General features: G+C 40.7%; 2 protein-coding genes across 2 annotated transcripts in view; both read left to right on the plus strand.

Moving 5' to 3' along the window:
* Positions 1 to 5223, plus strand: part of neo1a (neogenin 1a) — a 143681-nt gene extending 138458 nt beyond the window's left edge. The window contains exons 25-29 of the mRNA XM_015053824.1: positions 204 to 296; positions 574 to 744; positions 2041 to 2373; positions 3086 to 3222; positions 3775 to 5223. Coding sequence (XP_014909310.1) covers positions 204 to 296; positions 574 to 744; positions 2041 to 2373; positions 3086 to 3222; positions 3775 to 3927 — 887 coding nt within the window. The 3' untranslated portion in view covers positions 3928 to 5223. The remainder of the gene's footprint in view (positions 1 to 203; positions 297 to 573; positions 745 to 2040; positions 2374 to 3085; positions 3223 to 3774) is intronic.
* Positions 5224 to 7675: 2452 nt separating this feature from the next.
* Positions 7676 to 16866, plus strand: LOC106960636 (sorting nexin-1-like). The gene is made up of 16 exons (XM_015053825.1): positions 7676 to 7809; positions 8232 to 8484; positions 8996 to 9122; positions 9982 to 10103; positions 10276 to 10342; positions 10464 to 10507; positions 10594 to 10735; positions 11170 to 11248; positions 11390 to 11465; positions 12435 to 12548; positions 13354 to 13447; positions 13572 to 13777; positions 13942 to 14085; positions 14846 to 14926; positions 15234 to 15305; positions 15943 to 16866. The coding sequence occupies exons 1-16, from the start codon at positions 7691 to 7693 to the stop codon at positions 15991 to 15993; spliced, it is 1791 nt and encodes a 596-aa protein (XP_014909311.1). The 5' UTR covers positions 7676 to 7690; the 3' UTR covers positions 15994 to 16866.
* Positions 16867 to 16927: the final 61 nt, after the last annotated feature.

A 16927-nucleotide genomic window follows, 5' to 3' on the forward strand; every position in this document is an offset into this window, starting at 1 on the left:
ACGCTCATTACACATCATAACGCTTCGAGCCCTCTTTGATTGCCGCGATTTCCTTCAAGTGCAGGCGACGATCGGAGTTTGACATTTGGAAATATCACACAGCGATACAAAGCGGATTAAAGTAATGAGGGATCATTAACTAGAAACACTCAACGTCAGAACAGCAACTGATCTGATTGGCTCATTTCCACCGTACCTTTTAGGCCACGAATCAGACGACAGCATGTCCACACTCGCAGGCCGCCGGGTGATGAGGCCTAAAATGATGATGCCTTTTGACGCTCAGCCGCCCCAGCGTAAGTGTGTGAACGTGTCACAGCAACTAAATAGTAATTATGGAAGAAAGAAAAAAATCTCTCGAAATCAAAAGCAACAGATTCATCTAGTCCATGCTTCTATGATTTTTTTTTTTGTTTTTTTACTTTATTTGTGAATTTTTCTACTTCCTGAGTGGGAGTGTGTTTATCGCAGGAATCTGCATGCTTGGATCCTCACCGTTCATTAAGCATCTCTCATCCTGTTTGTGTGTGTGTGTGTGTGTTTGTGTGTATCCACGTCCATTTCCATTCACAGCCGTGATTAGTGCTCACCCCATCCATTCCCTCGATAACCATCATCACCATTATCACATGGGCAGCCTGGTATCACCGACACGCAGCTACCTCTACCATCAAGGCAGCGGGTACCCGCGCCCGCATGCCTGCGCCACCCCCATCTCCCACCTAGAGAGGGTGGACTCTTCAGGTGAGACACTGCCCCCTGCTGGACGGCCGGAGGAAGCCGCACGAGGGCAGGCCACTTTCAATTATTGAACATTTGATTATTCGTCTTTGGGCAGCTGCCGCCATCTTGTTATTGTAATTTATCTCTACTGTCTTGTAGATTTTCTCTAGTTTATTCAAATAATGATGGGATTAAAATGCCAAAGCCAGTTGCCCCATTTTTTTTGATCTTGTTGCAATAGAAGAGCCTAGATCCAAACAGTTAAAATAAAATGAGGATTTTTCTTAATGTTTTCATATATTATTACACTTTCCTGTCAGCTTTTTTTCTTCTTCTTTTGGATGAACAATTTAGATTTTCCCCCATACAGATGTTTTCACAAGTAGCGTAAATCTCGAATAAGCGTTTAATTGCTTTAAATACTGCAGTTTTAAACTATGTAAGATGCTGGTAACATAGATACGAAATAGGCCTTTTTTGTGCTTTCCCAGATGGAGTAAAATCAATGGAAAACTGCTTGAATAAATATCTGCACAGTGCAGAATTTAGTTAAGGTTTGATCAGTATTTTATATTTTGAATTAAAGGTGATGAAATGCAGTTCCTAAAAACACTTACTAAATATATCAATTCACTGAAATTGTTCTTTTTATCAATAGATTGGACAAATGAGATTTGTTTCAAATAGAGGTTTAATGATGCCATTGAAATTGTGATGACAATAGTTGCTTTATACTCTGGGCGTTTGAAATTGTAGGAATATTCAACGCTAATTTCGCAAAACAAAGCCGTGCTGACTGGATAATTGCTTCGTTCCGATCTCTGATGAATTTACAGGTTTTGTTGTATTCCACATAATGTTTCATACTTTGCACATAAGCGCAACGGGCTAACCCGAAAAGGTCAGAGGACGCCGTTCATGTTAGCATAAAATATCTGCAGCTGACTGTTTATTTTTGTCGCCGTCATCTTCTCGTTTTAATGAAGTCTCTGGTTGTGTATAATGTGGAGTTTGAGATGATGTATCTAAATTGCTAATTTTGCCAAAAAATCAGAACCATTAATGTAAATTGCACCCAAGATGAGCAAAACTGTAATTTATTCAGATTATAGAAGCTGGAACAAATGAGCCAGTGGGTTCAAAATGTTATCTTTAGTACTTAGTTCTCAAATTCAATGACACCCTGGAGAACTCTTTAAATTAATTTCTATGTGTTTTCCATCCTCATCTCTTCTGCACAGTTCTTTCACCCAACAGTCATGAATGTCGATGGTTTAAATCCTGCGCTTTCACTTACTTCCTCTGCCTCTCCTCCAGAGTCCGTGAGGAACACGCCGAGTTCGGAGCCCCTCCCCCCGCCTACCGCCTCCTCCCAGGTCTCCTGCCCCTCCGAGATCATGGCTGACCCGGAGGGCAGCTACCACGGCTCCACCACCACCGAGGAAGAGCCCAGCTACTCCAGCAACCTGCCGCCGCACCGGCCAGCCCACCCGCACGCCCACGCCCACCCCCTCAAGAGCTTCGCCGTACCTGCGATCCCGGTCTCCGGCCATCCGTCGTACGAATCCCCCGCCCTGCCCAGCACACCTCTGCTCGCTCAGACTGGTGAGCACTCGCCTCAGACATACCCTGAGTCTGTTTACCACCAGTGTGAGTTGTGTTATAGCCTTTATTTATATGCTTACAATGTTTTATTCTGTTAAATCTATCTTGTAATGTTAAGTTTGATATTTACAGCCAAGTTAATGTTTGTCCTTCAGATTTCTTGCGTTCCTTTTCAATCCACATTCACTCTAATCCAGAATAATTATGCTCATTTGCTCAGCAGCCTGAGAATAAAAGGCTTTCAAAACAGTTTTCTATATATCCGCCTTTAAATAAAATCCCTTTCCAAGCTGTTTTCTTTCTGAAGTCACTGAGTCACTAAATAATCCACCTGTGTGTAAACTCTGCTATTCTGCAAAGGCCTTAGAGGTTTTCTTAGTCAAAAAACACAGCAGACAGCTCATAAATAAGGCTAAGTCCAATAAGTCTGACTGAAATGACCTTAAAGCACTTTAAGAGGATCGTTTTCAGGGAAACAAGAAAAAAGAAGGACATTTCTGAGGTTGAAAAGTCAAACATTTCCAGAAAAAACTCAGAAATTTCTAGAGGTTTTTCTAGAAAATGTTTGATTTTTCAACCTGAGAAATGTCTTTGTTTCTCAGGTTGAAACAAGGACATTTGACAGTCTTTGTGTTGGTCTGTCAACCCCCCACCCTGCAAAAAAACCGTAACATTTTGAGGTTGTGACACAGTGAAATGTGTACAGACAGAGTTATGAATACTGCCAGCTCTAACTATAAGCCTCTTCCTCCCCTAGGGCCTCCCACTCACCCTCACGTCGTAAAAACAGCCTCCATTGGAACACTAGGGAGAACGCGCACTCCAATGATCGTAACGGTGCCCAACGCTCCCGACGTACCAGAGACGAGCAAAATGCTGGAGGACGTAGACAGCGTGAGTATACCGCCTCACGGTGGCTTTTGGTAGCATTGCAGTGATGATGGTGGTAAATATCCATGAATGTTATCTTATCACATCACACTCCAAATTCCATGTGCATTTTGTTTCTCTAGGCTCTGGGTTGTAAACGTTCCTTTCAGCAGGACTTGTTGTAACCACATTTTCTGTTTTTGCTCTTTCCCTCATCTTGTTTCTTCTTCCAACTTCAACCTCGTTTTAATTTCTCGGCTGCTTTCAAAACATAAATGATTCGTTCTAACGACTGATCATAACGAAACCCATAACCGGAATGACGTTTTTGTGTGTGTGTGTGTGTGTGTTTTTACCATCTGGCTTTTTACCTCCATCTTACTCTCATTTGATTGACTGTCGCTCCACTCGGTGAATGTTTTGCTTTCGTCTTGCTTCAGTCTCATTGACCAGTCTCCCAGCTCGCCTCACTCCCCCCCATCCCACTCCTTCCTGTCGGCCTCTGATGGATCCCCTGACTGACCTCCTCTCCCTCCTTTCCTCCTCTTCTTTCCTCTCTTCCTTCCCCCATCCCAGGTGCTTGCCTCCCTGGCCCCCTGCCCCTCCCCGGCCCCTCGCAGTAACCCTATTCCTCTCCCTCAGAGCTACGAGCCCGACGAGCTGACCGAGGAGATGGCGCACCTCGAGGGCCTGATGAAAGACCTGAACGCCATCACGACAGCGCCATGACCATGTACTCGCTCGCTTGCTCAGAGAGAGACACTCGCACACACTCCCGTACACACACACACACACACACACACACACACACACACACACACGTATGCAGAAATAAGCCACACAACTTTCACAAGCAAAACACATCCAGAGGCCTCGTGGACACGAACCTGGCCTCCTGCGGCCCCCGACAGAGACAAACAGAACCTCCAGACTGAAACGTAGGAACTGCTTCTTCTTCTTCTTCTTCAGTCTCAGACAGGAGATTGCCACGACGAGGAGGAGGACGAGGAGGAGGACGATAAATCGAGATGCTTCATGTTGATATGAAGAACAAACCTCAGAGACGATGAACTTTTTGGTTGCTTTCAGCCGAACGATTGTGAATCTCACCGTTTTTTGTTTTTCCTCGCTGGTCGACTCGGCATGAAGTGAAGAGGAGGACAGACCATAAACATGCTGGGGGGGAGGGGGGGTTATTGATGCCGGCGCTCGTGCGGCGCCGACTACAACACGGTGTTTGATCAGTGTTTACTTTGTGCGTTTTGTATATCTATTGGGCCGTTTCAGTGAAGTGAGCATTGGATGTCAGCTACTCCCCTTTACTATTTTTTTTACTTTTTTTTGTTTGTTTGTTTTACAAACCCACAATATTTTGTGTCCGTTTTGCTTTTTACCCTCTTGTGTCATATATTGTGCCATGACTTTTTATTTCCAATGTTATTTTATTTCTTACATGTGTATCCTTATGAATATGTACATACATGTTGTTTTTAAACTGCCTCATTCTTTCTTTAATATTTTTTCATTATTATTTTATTATTATTATTATTATTATTATTATTATTACTTGTGATTTAAATTGAGTCCTGAAGCTCAGTTTTCATATCAGTGGAGGAGTAAAGCCTGACGGGTTTCTACAGTTTCCCGTTCCCCCCGGCGTCACGTTGTCCACTTTGTACTCTAAATCGCTCTTCGGTCTTTCCTGTTCGTTGTGGGGAGCTCCGTTTTTTTAAAAGCCTTACCAACGTGTTTGTACGTCGGACTGCGGAGAAGACTCGCCGTCGACTCTCTCCCACGCCGCCGTGGATCATTCTGTGGGACTGTGGCAGCTTCCCGCAGGTCAGGGTTACCTCGGACTCAGGGCGCTGACCCCCACCACCCGCCACTCAACAGCTCTCCGAAAAAGAAGGCATCAATCAATCAATCAATCAATCAATCAATCAGTCGGACAGCAGCAGATGAAAAGTTATCTTTTTATACAACAAGTTTGGTCGTATGTGTGCATTTTCCAATAAAAGAAACAAAAAAACAAAACAATCTTTGATTTTTGGACATATCTTCTGCTGAAACACTTGGGCATTTCCTTGCTGCAAAGTCTTTTTAATGTTTCTTTTTTTGGTTGTTTCCTTCTCCTCTTCATCGAATGACACACGCGTTGTGGTTCTGTTACAAACGTTCTAAGATGCAATGATGTTGACCTTTTGAAAGGGACTCCTGGATTTTTTTTCCTTTTTTTTTGGATATATATATGGTAGGTTTTGTACGAAGAAAAATAAAAAAGAAAATTGTTCTGAACACAAATCTGCTGTAAAGGAAAAAAAAAGAGAAAGATAAAAGGTCCATCTCAGAGACTAGTTTTTCATTACCCTCTTACCCAAAGAAATTTTGTCATTTGCAATCATAGTAATTTCCTCTACTTTTGTGAATACCATGTTTTGCATAAATGTGCATCGTCATGAATGTCAGTATAACTGTAAGAGATTTTAACTTTGGAGACAAACAAGGAAGACGTTTCGAAGGAAACTGGGAGAAAAAGGAACCGGACTCCATTTGGGAAACGATCTGTTGAGTTGTAAAACAGTTGAACCTGTATTGCACTTTTTCACAATTTTTGGAAAGTAAATTTCTTACATATCTTGTGTTTTGAATATCAGAAGCTGTTTGTGTAACGTAGTGTCCTAGGTAAGCAGCAGGCAGCTTGTCTTTTTTTTTGTTTTTAATGTTTTGTTTTGCTTCAGAGATGATATGAAATGAGCGACTGAGTTGTTTCACTTGGCGCCTCGTGATGAGGAATTCTGTTGTTCTGCTTGTTCATGTACAGAGCTTTCTTTGCTTTCTGTAGAAGAAGAAGAAAAAAAATCTGTGGCTTTTTAAAAAAAATGTTGAAAAATGTTTGGACAAAAATGTTTTTTTATTGGTGCTCCTATACATTGTGTATACAAGCTATTAAGAATACTAACAAAGTAAACGTCTGCTGGTCTTTCTTTTCATCAGAAATTATCGGAAAACTGATGTGGCGTTTAGCGTTCTTTGAAATGGGAAACACTGAGACATACGTAGATTAACCAGAGGTTTTCATTTACTCAAATCAGTAGTGAAACTTGTGCATATGTTTATTGCTCTGTTATGGCATGAACATGCTGTAACCATTAGAACATAAAATTGTGAGCCGTATCCAAGCTTTGTGTCAAATTCATCTATAAGATGAGTTGCTCTTTTAAATTGAATTATGGAAGCAGACGAATGGTGTTACAAATATGTGCATGTGATCAAAGTACAGTCATATTCAAAAGGCTTTACTATGGTGGAAACATATAAAGCTAATTTACAACACTTATTGTCTAAGCATACTTTACTAAGAAAAACAAAAGTTGATTCAATCCAATCATTCACACCGATGTCAAGCCAAGTACATACACCGAAACTGATCTTAGCCCTCAAACATTGCAGTCCAGTTTACTATACAAATTCAATATAAAACTTTTAATCCAAAGACTCAACAAAAAGTGATTGACTTGCAGAATTTGTTCCTCCTGGATGAGCATGTAGCAACAGCAGAAAGGAAAATTCCCCTGTAACAGATAGAAACCTGCAGCAGAACCTGGCTCGGTATGAGCGGCCGTCTGCCACAAAAAAGAAACAAACACTGATCAGAGTACATACAGGTCGTCACAGCAACCTGTATGTACAACAAACAGTAGCTTTGTTTAGGAGGTCTGCTTGTTCTCTGAAACATGTGAATGTCCTCTCCCTTATGAAGTGTTGTGATAGTAGCATTTCCAGCATCATTGGGTGAGAAGAGGAACACATGGATGAGTTGCCATGATCTTGCCGAGCCATTTTCCTTTACTCCTAGATTTGTTCTTCAAAAGGTGGGAGGCTCACTGTGTAACTGTCTTCATTACTTGAAATAATCTGAGCTATGGGGAGAATATATTAAATAGGTGGGGTGCCAAGACAGAACCTTTGGTAATTCCACATTTGGTTTTTCTCAACTCAGATGGAAAATTACCTATTGACACTAGGAAGTCCATATTCTTTAGATTAGACTTGAACTGAAGTGCTAGTAGAGTGTTCAACCCAGCTCGCCAGTCATTTCAATATTTATCATGATCAACAGAGTTGAATGCTGCACTGAGGTCCATTATCAGCGCTGTGGTTCCTGTATGTATGTGGTTGTCACTGAACACTTTGACCAGAGCAGTTTCAATACTGCGGTGAGCACAGAAACCAGACTGAAAGACCTCAGAGACTGGTCATTGTTAAGAAGTAGGGATACAGGCGAGGCAGTGAGTAAAGCACCCATGTAAAGAGGTCTCAGTCCTTGAGTCGTCTCTCACAGATTCGAGTCCAGGCCTGTTGACCTGTCAGTGAGCAGTGAAATAAAGGCCGCTAGAGCCAAAAAAATCCATTTAAAAAAGATTGTCTGGCCTGTCGTACACAGGACAGACAACCATGCACACGCATACCTTTGATTAACCAATGAACAGTTATGGTCCTGGACTGTGGGAGGAAGCCAGAGAACCAACATGCAAGCTGCAGAAAGACACCAAGCTGGGATTCAAAACCCAGAACCACCTTCTACCAACTACTTCACCACACAACCTCCAGGTAGATCATGTTTCTGTCTTCTTTTTATTTTTTGAAGACCATAGTCGAGGTATTTTTATTACACACAAAATCTCATGCAGATGCCACACCTGTAAACTCGAGGTACTAAAAATACATCAAAGCTGATTATTTTCTCTTCACCCTGAATAAAAAGGTGAAAAAAACTAACAGAACTGCCATAACTTTTAATTCTACTGCCTTTTAAACTTGATTCATTAAAGCAGGAGTCCCCAAAGTCGGCCTGCATGTTTTAGCTCTCTCCCTGGTTTAACACACCTGGTTCAAATGATGGCTCATTAGAGGCCTAAGAAGAACATTGACATACTGGACAGGCTGTTACTACCACCAGGGAGAGAACTAAAACATGCAGGAAGCAGGATGCCGGCCCTCGAGGACCGACTTTGGACACCCCTGCATTAAAGGAGCCAATGGCACCACCTACTTCTTCATGGGGTTAGTGTAATACACATTGGGGACCAGCAGGGGTCACTGCAGCCGCCCACCTTCCCGATTCCCTCACTTCCGCCCGGGACGCTCTCACTGACAACACGGACTATGGCGTCCAGCGCGGATCGAAATCCTCCTCCTTTCCCCGCATCGGAGGAGCCAGAGCCCGAACTATCCGACATGGCAGACGGAGACAGCGACGAGGGAGAGGACATTTTTGTCAGCAACGTATGTCTCCAGCTTTGTCATGTCTGACACGTTTCAGCATATCTGCATTGTTCTGTGACAGAGAGGATGGGAGAGTTAGCCTCTTTATCTGATCTGACCTGCTTAGAAAAAGAACTGAAAACCCCACATAGTTTTGCGACGAATATCAGATTTACGGTCAAATTAGCTGAACTAGTTCAGATATTTTGATGGTGTTTTTTTATTATTACACAACTAAACAATGTAAGGTAGATTTTTTATTTTATTTTTTTTTTACCATTCTTGCAGCTTCCCCCCTCCCCTTTTTTTGCCCTGTAGTGATGTTAGTTTTTAATTAATTTTAAGGCCGTCTTGTTTTGCTGCCCAGGTGAATATTTAGCCCTTTTTCTTGCTTCTCTTAAAATTTCCTGTGCTAATCTTTTGCCCAGCCTCTTGTTTTTACCTCTTATTTATTTTTGTGGCGAATGCCAGCAGACTGGTAAATACTTTCTGCCATGTTTGTGTGTTTCTAAGTCAAACCTCCTGTTTGCAGAGCCACCCGGCGTCTGTCAGTCGAGGAGTTTCTCAGCCAGAGGAGCCCGCAGATCTGTTCAGTGAGGAGGCCACCACCACTGCCAAACCCAACGGAGTTCACTCCGATGACGATGACCTGTTTGCAGGTGAACAAATCAAGGCACCGGAAATTATCGCGATAAACAACAACACTGTTGTTTTGAGGCAGTTTCCAGGCAATATGTTGATGAAGATCGCTCTCTCAAAGACCAATAAGCTTTCATTTGGAAAAGAGCACTTAACTTTTTAATTGAAAGGTATGTTTAAATATCCAAAACTAAGCACAACGTCCAAAAGTAATGAATAAAACGGAAATAAAAACCGAGCACAACCGAAACCATAAATGAAATGGATTATGACGTTTCCTTTAATTGCTCTTCAGAAATATTAATTATTGGGATGGAAATTATGGAGGTCATTTTAATTCATCATGCAATTAATTGATAAATTGCTTATTGGAACAGGCTTAGTCAGCCATGTTGGATTTTGAGATCTAGGTTGGTGAGAAAATCTTTTCCTTTGTATTCCACCATATTTATTCAACCAGTCATGCACTGTTAATTGATATGTGTTTTTTTTTATCATTATTTTTTTATATGAAGCTAAAAAACTCTATGCCCCATAACAATACTTTTTTACTTTGTCTGTCAAGACACTGGTCATGTTTCCTGAGGTAGCCATTTAAGCTACTTTTTAAACAGATAGCTCATCAAATCAGGCAAAATTCACTGCGTTAGAGGACAGAAAAGAGACAGCTGCTAAAAAAGAAGAAAAAAAAACGACAATAATTGCAACTAATGGACATTAATTCATCAATTGTAGTAAAAACAAGTTTTTTGATCACTCTATTTTGATGTTAAGTTCTGTCCAATTCAATTGGAGTTCTCTGCTGGATCTAGTTGAAGTGTTGTAAAGAATTTGTTGTTTACCTATAACTCAATCAAAAGTTGTTTCTTTTGTCGCCAGAAGCACAAGCAGATTTAAGCTCGGATCCGTCCAGCGACTCTACTCGTAAGGATCTGTCCTCCTCCTCTGGCCTGCCGTCGGCTCGGAGTCCCGCAGCTCTGCAGCCCACCTCTCTGGAGCAGGTACCGCCCTGAACCAAGCTTCTCAGAAACCCGCAAACACCTGCAGGAAACCACTTGCACCGTCACCTGCGACTGCCTGTGCCTATCTGCCACGTTTTGTTTCTGTTTAAACCCAAATGTTTAAACTGTTTTGGTTTCCGATTTTGTATAAATGTTGCCTTGTGCGTTGCAGCTGGAAGAAGACGAGGCCAATGATAGTTTCGATGTGGATGTTGCTGTCACCAACCCAGAGAAAGTCGGTCAGTTAATTTTTTTTAATTTTTTTAAGATCACTATGATCCGTTTCTGAAAGATTTGGTATTTTTGTATAGACTTTTCATAACAGTCTGAAACTGTAATCTTTTTTTCCCCTCTTCCTAGGAGATGGGATGAATGCATATGTGGCCTACAAAGTATCCACCAGGGTGTGTATTTTAAGGCTCTGATGTTTAACTCTGGGTGTGAAGTGTTATGGTCCCACTCACCGTCTTTTCCTCATGTTCTCCTCCAGACCTCTTTGCCCATGTTCAAAAGTAAAGCCTTCACTGCCAGGAGGCGTTTCAGCGACTTCTTAGGCCTTTATGAAAAACTCTCAGCCAAGCAGTCGCTCCACGGCTGCATCATACCACCTCCACCTGAGAAAAGTGTTGTTGGTGAGCTGCTGTGCTTTATACGTGTATATACACACATTTCATCCCATCACAGCCACTAGTTTCAATGTGTTTAATTTGACTGCGACTTGATGAGTCAGCACAAAGTAGTGCATCGTTCTGTAGTGGAAAGGATTTTTAGAGAAAGCTGTAAGAAGTCTCATTTGTGCAGATGAATAAAATCTTTTCAAAATGTTTAAAAATTATTCTTATTCGTTTTCCATCTTTGCTTCCATGTTATTTTTGTTGCAAATAAAACCAGAAACATTCAGAAGTTTTTACTCAGAATTTCTCGTTATAACAAGAGGAGTTTTATATCTCGTTAAAACTAAAAGCTTTCTTGTTTTAACTATATGAAAAACTGTTGTTTTGACCTATTTTTTAAAGTTATTTGTAAGGGACTTAACTTTTGTTCTAACTATGCTTTGAATCAACAGGAATGACAAAAGTGAAGGTGGGCATGGATGACCCATCGTCTGTGGAGTTTGTGGAAAAGAGAAGAGCAGCTCTGGAGAGGTCAACATCCACTCATGTTTTAATTAAAATACTTTCTAGTGCACAAACGATTTCTGTTTTTATTTACGGGTATATTTACGTTTTCCTCCTAGGCTTAGGTTTAGCTGTTTTCATGTCAACTCCTCTCTACTTTCTGTGTAGGTATCTTCAGAGAATAGTGTCTCACCCGCTGCTACTGCAAGATCCCGACGTCCGTGAATTCTTAGAAAGAGACGATGTAAGTTTTTCAGTCAGCGTTACCTGTATTGCTTTTATTATCATGCTGTTTGGGAAATGCAGTGTCATCCAATAAGCATATTTTTATGCTACATATTTTCTGAGTGTTTAGTTTCAGAATATAACTGCTGGAAAAATAAAACCAGACGTTATGGCCATGAAACAGGATCAGAATTCCTATTATTTTCTCCTCCACTTCAGTTGAAGCGCGTGTGGAAGGCTGCATGTGTGAAATATATTTCAAACTTTTTTAAGTTACACATTTACTAAATTTATAGAGTAAAACCACAATAGTTTCATTGGTGGAAAAGGAAAGGAAAGAAAATATTTTTTTTTCCCTTAGTCTTTAGACACATTTTAACTAAGCAGACAAAGCTAGCTAGAGAGCTAACGCTAGTTCTCTTGCTAGTTAGCTTACTAGCTAGCTTATGCTGTGTGAGAAGCACAAAGATACCGCCAAGAGCCACAAAAATACTCCAGATATTTACCAGTTTTGGTCTCCTACATTACTTTTTGTACATCTGTCATGATATAGGGCTTTCATTTTATTGATAATAGTCTTAAATATGAGTTGGCGAAATCTACATTGACCCTGGAAACTGCTTTATTGGCTTCATTTTCTGGTGACTCTACACCAGGCACTACCTAAGCTCATTAGAGCTACAGGTAATGCCCAGGTCTTCCTACTGTAAACATATTTTAACAGATGAACTATAGAAGACTCAAAGTGGTTGTAGTTCAGATCTTCGATTTGTATTTGTATGAAACAGCAGCTCTGATGCTAGCAGTAGGAAACGTGACCCTCTGAGTCACCAGACTTCACCTACATTAGCAGCACTGCAGTCAAAACAGGCTAAGTGTGTAGGGCGATGTATATCCAGGACACAAGTGTTCAGGCCAGGACAATGGAAAGACATCTATTCTTTAAAATGATTTATTACCGAGTTAATAAACCGTTATCTATTTTCAGCTGCCCAGAGCGGTAAACACTCAGGCGCTCAGCGGAGCCGGTTTCCTGAAAATGATCACCAAGGCGTCCGACGCTGTCAGCAAGATGACCATCAAGATGAACGAGTCCGACACAGTAAGAGGAGCCAGCGTGAAGCGTCTTCCCATCTGTGTGATGCTTCAAAAGAATTTCAAATTTGTGTCTCCTATTATGGAAAATCTACTGCATGATGGGGACAGTGCTCTAACTTCAGCTTTTTACCCAGCATGCAATCTGTGGCAGAAAATCTAGCATCTCGCATATCTCTGAACACACCATTCCCATCTGACCCATGTGGTGGCAGCATCATGCTGTGGAAATTAAGGCTGAAACGATGAATCAATTTTTGACGTAATCATCAACTAATTTAGTATTCAATTAATCATTGCATTAACTGGCATCTGCAGACTCAAAAAAAGCCATTTGTTGAAAAAGAAAAATGTTCCGAGCAGAAATGAAATCAAAACTGTAGAAAATATATGTGCATCTTGTATTTAAGATAAAAAGAACACCTTTGTCTGAAAGTATGTTTGCCCAAAACTCCCCAAGTGGCATAGTTTAAGCTTCACCTGGTTCAAATTCACTGAAGGAAAACTAGTATTGCATTTTAGGCAATAAAATGTTTTTCTTATCCTTAAAAGGAATGCAATTGTTTATTTGACTCTTTTAATGTATACCTAATATTCTAGAATATTATGCAATTTTTTTCAGTCAGAATAACTGATAGAATAATCTTTTACTAAAATAGTCATTAGTTGCAGTTACTGCTCCTAATGCAGGACAATTTAAATGATAAAAAAAAAAAATATGTTGCATTTTTGCGCTTTAGCAGCTCCATTGCACCATAAGCAGTGTGTGTTTGGTTTAATCTATAGTTTATGTGTGTGTGTGTGTGTCTCAGTGGTTCGAGGACAAGTTCCAGGAGGTGGACATGGAGGAGCAGCAGCTGAGGAAGCTTCACGCCGTCGTTGATTCTCTGGTGAATCACAGAAAAGGTGAGCGGATGAAATGATTCCCTGCTGATGAAGGGGGGGAAAGAAGCAGCGGCAGAGCATCACGTTCGACAAAAACAAAGCGGCCTGAAGACGTTTTCTGCCCTTCCTCCCTTCTTAACGCCAGAGCTGTGCATGAACACAGCTGTGTTTGCCAAAAGCATGGCCATGCTGGGAAACTCCGAGGATAACACGGCCCTGTCGCGGGCCCTCTCCCAGCTGGCCGAGGTGGAGGACAAGATGGAGCAGCTGCACCAGGAGCAGGCAGGAAGCGACTTCTTCGTCTTCGCCGAGCTGCTCGCCGACTACATACGCTTGCTTGGCGCCGTGCGGGTACGGTGGCAGCTTTATATACCAATAAACACATGAGCTTTGACTTTAAAGGCATTTTTGCTAGGCTGAGTTTGAACGTCGACCCATTAATTGGTGCACATCTACTCGTGTGTCGTAACTCATCTGGAATGTTTTTGTTGTTTTTTTTTTGTTTTTTTTTGCAGGGTTGCTTTGACCAGCGTGTGCGGGCGTGGCAGCGATGGCAGGAGGCTCAGAGCACGCTGCAGAAGAAGAGAGAAGCCGAAGCCAAGCTGCTGTGGGCTAACAAACCCGACAAGCTGCAGCAGGCGAAGGAAGAGATCGCCGAGGTAACGGCGCCGATCCTGTGGCAGATCATTACATCACCTGGGGAAGTCTTGACTGTTACTTAACAACAACAGACGTTCAGCGTTCAAACAACCGTTTAGTCATTTAGCTGAAAGCTAAAAGCACAAACCTCAAACGGTGAAATTTCTTACAGTTCCCGTTAATCTACCTTCTGGTTATAAAAATAAAATCTGTAAATTTTTTTTTTTTTTTTTACAATTTTAATCCTTAAAAAAAAAAAAGACAAATTCAAAGTTGGTGGGAGGGAGGACAGGGGGGAGTTGTAAAACACACTTGTCAAACAAGACGGTGGTTCTTGCCTGGCTTCACTCTGAAATATGGCAACCCAAAGAAAATCCAGATTTTCCAAAAATTAAAACTTGGAAAAACAAAAAAACTGGATCAATTGAGTGAAAATCGAGTTATTGCCCTGTCCTAATTTATTGTAATTTGTTGAGTACAGAATCTGGCCGTTCTCCTCCTCTTTAATCATCAGGGGTCAGTATGAGAGTCTGATGGAATAACAATGAAGGAAAATACAATCACGTTGTTATTTACACAAGGATAAAACTTGACACTATCTGATTGCGTTTATTTAAACTGTAAAATGAAACGTACTGCGTTCCAACAACTGAAGAAAAAAACATATTGATTATTAAATTTATAACAGATTTCTCATAGGCTGGTTCATGATTGAATATGTAGGTTTAAATATAACTTGAATCATATGACACAGTTGCCCCATTTCCTTTGTTTGTTCAGTGGGAGGCGAAGGTTACTCAGTATGAGAGAGACTTCGACAGGATCGGGATGACCGTGCGGAAGGAGGTTCTCAGATTCGAGGTACAGTTTTTCCTTCTCGCTACGACTTTTAGCTTTTTTTTTTTACCCTTCGTCTGCACTATCCAAAAGATGTTTATTTTTTAGTGTTTTCTTCAACTTTGCAAAGATACTAGTCGTCTTCTGTGATTATCCTCTCGACCTGATTTCTGCCTTGTTGTCATGAAAACTTTGGCAATAGTGACCATTTGTAAAATATCAAGTGTGCAGAAAATTGCTGCATCTCTTTTTTTTTTTTTTTTTATGATTATTTAATTTTTTTTTTTTTTTTTTTTTATTGCCTGCAATGACGAGAATCTTCTCATTGCAGAAAGAAAAGGCCAAGGACTTCAAGAGTCAGATAATCAAGTATTTAGAGGCAATGCTGCAGTCTCAACAACGGGTAATTATCATACCAAATGAAGCGTTGGATCAGGCATCTACGGTTTCGATTAAGGGCTCTTTTCTTTTTCAGCTACTGAAAAAAAAAAAAATCATTCATTGCTTTTATTTACCATGTTAAGAGCAACTGGCAACGTCTTCCAGTGACAACTTTGGGTGTCTTAATGACTTTAGCAGAACGTTGTAATGACCACCTACAATATTTTCCCCTTATCTTAAATGTACAAGAACATATACTACTAGAGTAGAGGGTGTGATTGCGTAAAGCTTATAAAATTAGTTCAAATGAAATGTAGACAAACCATTTCTTAATATTGGTAATGAAACCACAATAAATGTGTAATAAACTGCAGAGTGAATCTAGGGAGGTTGGGGAACGAGCCATCCTTTCCGTATGATCTAACCTTGTGAAATATTATATAAGAATACTGAACTCCTAATTTGAAATGTTTAGTATAAAACAAATTTGTGTGCAACTTTCTTTTTTTTTCTTTTTTTTTTTTTAAGCATCTTTACCTGGGATAACAATCCACTTAGTGTGCATATTTCACTGTAACCATCAAAGTTAAAAAGCATTTAAGCGACTGGTCACGCCGTGTTTTAACAGTTTTATTTGTCTCACTCTGATTTCATTCCAGCTCATAAAGTTCTGGGAGGCGTTCCTGCCGGAAGCGAAGGCGATCGCTTAATGAAGTGGATTTTCCTTTTTTTCTTTTTTTTTTTTTCTCTTTTTGCTAAAAAGAAAAACCCCAACTGCCTTTTTGAACACTTTTACCTCTTTACCAGAAGTTGAGAGAGAGAGTAAAGTTTTTGAAACACAGAAGGAACTTCCGTCCGTTTTTCTTTGTCTTTGTAATTCAAATGAATTCTTCTGTACAGACGTTTGATATAATAAGCTGCCACACGTACCTACTATGTCTTTGACAGCATTTTGTGTTTGGGGGTTTAGGAGGGAGGGATGGGGTTTGTTTAAAGGGTGATAGTAAAGCAAGACTCAAGCCTGACATGAACTTGCCTGAATTGCGTGCAGGACTCGCTGGTCTCGTCAGTGGATGGTTCATACCGAGATGCTCTGCCCTGTATCATTGTCTGTAGTTTACATTGGACGATAGTCATTCCTCTCCCACCAGCCGCTGTTTAATAGATTGCATGTTGCAAAGTTCGACTCACTAAAATGGATCGCACAAACAGAAAGCTTTTTTTTTTTTTTTTTTTTTTAATACTAAAACACCAGTGTTGATGACTATTAAATGTATTAACGCATTCTTAAGGTTTATTATAACACAATGTATTTTGGATATTAGAAACAATGTTACAGTGCAGAACTAACGCCACAAGCTTATCAAAGTTTTAACCAATTAATTAGACATAAGGCAAGCTCAACAGGAGAATACAATCTGTATCACTATTATATTTATTGCATTAATGACTTTGTTCGTCCATATATTCCATATTGCTACGTTTATTTTGTCGCCAGCCCAAGTGAGGTAACGTGGACCTGTTACAGAAATTGAATCACACAGATGCTGTTTGATCGTTTTCCTGCTTAATAGGCGGGCGACTGGTTAAAACGGTGACAGAAGAACTGACAATAAGTGATACGGTCCCTTATTTACTGTTTTC

This window comes from Poecilia latipinna, unplaced genomic scaffold (genome assembly GCF_001443285.1).
Source record: "Poecilia latipinna isolate Pla-1442-1.1 unplaced genomic scaffold, P_latipinna-1.0 Scaffold1205, whole genome shotgun sequence".
Taxonomy (NCBI): Eukaryota; Metazoa; Chordata; class Actinopteri; order Cyprinodontiformes; family Poeciliidae; genus Poecilia; species Poecilia latipinna.